A 3897-nucleotide genomic window follows, 5' to 3' on the forward strand; every position below is an offset into this window, starting at 1 on the left:
TTCCTGAAGTGCTTCAGGTCCTCCGGGATCTGACCCCACTCCCCTCCTTGCCCTCACCTGCTGCCACCTGTGCCCTCGCTCAGTCCCCTTGAGGTTCACTGGTCTTTCTGTTTCTTGAAATTGCCATGGTCGTTTCTACTCTCCCCTTTCCTCTGCCTGGCGCACTTTTCTGCCCCATGGCAAAACTCACTTCTGCATTCCTGCTGCAATACCAGTTTTTCAAAGAGGCCTTCCCTACTACCTCATCTAAAGAAGCTTCAGAGAAGCAGAAATCTTAAAATGCTGGGTTGTCCTGCTTTAGTTTTCTATAAAATATTTACTGTGTACTAACAACTTCATTTATTTATCACTGTTGAGTGAACTCCCATAAGGTCAGGGCACTTTAGGGGCGCCTGGATGGTTCAGTCGGTTAAGCGTCTGCCTTCGGTTCAGGTTATGGTCTCAGGGATCGAACCCTGCATTGGGATCCCTGCTCATCGAGGAGCCTGCTTCTCCCTGTCCCTCTGCTTCTAGCTCCTGCTGCTTGTGTGCTCTCTTTCTGTCAAATAAATAAAAATCTTTTAAAAAAAAGGATTTTTTTAAAATATCAGGGTGCTTTGGCTTAGTTACCACTATATCGTTAGCCCAAAGAGCATTCCTGGCACATTATATCCAGTCAGTACAGACTGATTGAGCGACTGAGTGGTGAGTACTTCCCCAGCTTGCTGATGTATATTTAGAAAAGTTTCTTTAAGGAATTCTGGTATGTTTTTTCCATCTGGACAAGAACCAGTGAGCTATAGGAGTGGGGGGAATCTTTTCCTAATCCAGTATGTGGTGCACAAGAGCTAAGTAAAAAGCAGGGGTCCCTGAGTGGTTTAGTTGGTTAAATCTTTGATTCTTGATTTCAGCTCAGGTCACAATCTTATGGGCCATTATTGAACCCTGTGTCAGGCTCCACAGCCCGAGGGGAGTCTGCTTAAAGATTCTCTTCCTTTTCCCCTCCCCCGATTTGTGCATCTGTCTGTTCACTCTCTCTTTAAAAATAAGTAAATATATTCTTTTAAAAAAAGAGCTAAATACAAAGTTACTGTTACCATGACAGGAACCACTAGTGCATACTACATGCAGCCCGCTGATGTTCACCTTCCTCAGCTAGACTTGGGCTAATCCTAAGGAACTAATAGGGCTAACCCGTATTCCTTGTAGACTCTGGGGTTTGGTTCAGCCTTGTTGAATATAGGGTAATCTTGGTGACAGGGCATTGTAGATAGGTTACCATGCCCTTTATTCTCTCCATGGGTCCAGCTTAGGTTTATTTTCACTCTCCACTTTGTGTATCCACCCAGCAGTGCAGTATAGTATAAACCTGAAACCAGATAGTAGAGTCTACCCGTCTGACCGTTCGGGTAATGCACTGTAAACTGTCCTTTGCTTTTACTGAAATACGGTGGAGTTGGTGGACAATTATTGAGTGGCTAGTTGGGTTCCCAGTCCTTGACGTCCTTTTTTCCATTTCACAGCATTATTTGTGCTCCCCAAACCCAAAGTGATCTCCTGTCTAGAGCAAGGGGAAGAGCCATGGGTTCAAGGGCCCTTGGAATTCAAGAACAGTTCTGGGGAGTTGCCTTCAGGTAAGTATACCGTGGGAAGAGAACAAATGTGCCTTGATAGCAACCTTTGCAGGGATTTAACAATTAAAATTTAAAATTCTGCTTATCTGTATTTTGTAAGTCAGTAATCTTTGGGTATTTCTCTCCATTCCTATAGTTTCGCTTTGCCATACAGTTGGCTGATTGTCATGTTTATTCTCACAGGGTTAAAGGTCAAATCTGACACTGAAAACCATCAGCCTGTGTGTCTTTCTGACTTAGAAATACAAGTGCCAGGAGACATAGTATCAAAAAAGACCCGGGTGAAAGTTCCCCAGAAAACAACAGGCAAAGAAAATCATGGTGATGCACATAGGATGGGGAAGTGGCATCAAGAGTTTCCAGTTAATCAAACAAAGGAGCTTTCAATCTGGGAAGAAGAGCTGCAGAGACTCATGGATCTTCACAAGAAAGCTCGTGCAGTAGAGAAGCCTTTTACATGCCAGGAGTGTAGGAAAAACTTCAGACTTACCTCTGATCTTACTAAACACAAAAAAATTCACACCGAAGTGAAGCCGTATAAATGTCAACATTGTGGTAAGAGCTTTAGAGGGAAATCAGATCTTAATAAACACATAACAATACACCAAGGAATAAAACCATATAAATGCTCTTGGTGTGGGAAAAGCTTCAGTCAAAATTCAAATCTCCGTACACACCAAAGAACTCATACTGGAGAGAAACCTTTTATGTGTTATGTATGTGGAAAGAAATTCAGTCAGAATTCCCACCTTAGTAAACACCGGAGAACCCACATGTAGCATAAGCATGAGAAAGTTTAGCAGGAATTCCAGCCTTCTTGCGTACCAGAAATACTAACACTGAACAGAAGGAAGCCTATCCAGCGTCCTTAGTCTGAAGAAATTCACCAAGTAGAGCTTAGCCCTGAGGTTTATGAAAAATATAAAATTATAAAGCATGAATAATTCATCATCGGAAAATTTGGTGATAAAAACATGTTTCTCAGAAACAAATCAAGGTAGACTCTACAGGGGACATGTTAGTTGTACTAATTACATTTTTACTAATAAATCAGGGAATTCCTAACAAGAAAGGTGTACAGGGGACATTCTGAGTACAGAATGTACTATTTCATGATTGTTCCTGGCAATTAGCAAATTCAGCTTCAAATAGCAAATATACCCATGAATTAATCAGTCTTCTGTGATCATCGTGTTGTTGGTTTTACATTGCTCTCCCAGCCACTTTAAACACATGATGGAAACATTTGTAGCACGGGCTTCCAAAACAAGAAAGAAAAACCTGCATGTTTAATTGGATACCATTGCCTTCATGTTATTAAGCTTACCAATTTCGAGAGTCCTATGGGGCAAAAAAGTTCTATTATCAAGTTTTCCAAGAACCAAATTGGATTTTCTTCCTCTCCTTTGTCATTGGACACTGTTCCCCACATTGGATATCATTTGAGTTCCTTCTTGAACATTTTAGTTCTTGAACCATTTTAGGACCATTTTTATTATGATGAAATGCTATTTACGTCACCACTAGGGAATCTTCTAGAAGAAGTAATAGTGCACTGACTTACACCTCTGACTGGTGGTGTTTGATAGAGGAAAATGCCAAGATCATATGGAAACGGGTTGGAATTTTTAGCCATGGATTATATATTATATGTAAAGAAGATTGTAATAAAAGAATCTAGACATTTTTTCCCCCTCACAGTGTCAACCATAAATATTAGCACCTGGGGTCTAAACGGAAATTTATGGAAGTTCAGTCAAATCAGGTTTTTGTTCACTGGCTTTTTAATTCAGTTTTTGTTTACAAGAACAAAGAGGGTTGTTTCAAAACTGCAGTGTGTGCTGCACGCAGGTTGTGGTTCACTGGGCGTGGCAGAAGGTTGGGTTCCCAGAAGGAAAGGTTTGGGAATTGGTGCTGAGTGGTGGACAAGGATGGGTGGATCTCATTCACGTTGGTTGTCTTACACTGTAAACCGGTGTTAAGCTGGCAGGGTCTCCCTGTGTCTGTTTTGTACACAGCGTGTAACAGCAGCCTTCGGGGGTGAACGGTAGATGGCAGAACGCCTCTGTGGGCTGTGAATCTTCTTACTGTCTACAGCAGTGACTCCCATGTGTTCCTGTTAAGAGCTTTTAGATGGTGTCAGGAAGGGGGTTAAGGGAGCTCCAGAACACCTTAGAAACAATGAGGTTAAGGCTCTGATGGAGGGACTTGTTCAAGACCCTGTTGCTCTTGGTCCGCTGGCTGTCAGCTGCGTCAGGGAGGCCCGAAGGCAGGATGAGCGGGA

The 3897-nt window shown here is 42.3% G+C and overlaps 1 protein-coding gene across 1 annotated transcript; it reads left to right on the forward strand.

Annotated features, from left to right (window-relative positions):
* Positions 1 to 1495: 1495 nt before the first annotated feature.
* Positions 1496 to 3275, forward strand: LOC111140356 (zinc finger protein 75A-like; the record flags this gene model as incomplete). The annotated part of the gene is made up of 2 exons (XM_022492635.1): positions 1496 to 1613; positions 1797 to 3275. Coding segments are annotated over 2 exons (714 nt in total), but the record flags the coding sequence as incomplete, so codon positions are not given.
* Positions 3276 to 3897: the final 622 nt, after the last annotated feature.

Source organism: Enhydra lutris, unplaced genomic scaffold (assembly GCF_002288905.1).
Source record: "Enhydra lutris kenyoni isolate GAN:26980312 unplaced genomic scaffold, ASM228890v2 scaffoldscaffold626, whole genome shotgun sequence".
Taxonomy (NCBI): domain Eukaryota; kingdom Metazoa; phylum Chordata; class Mammalia; order Carnivora; family Mustelidae; genus Enhydra; species Enhydra lutris.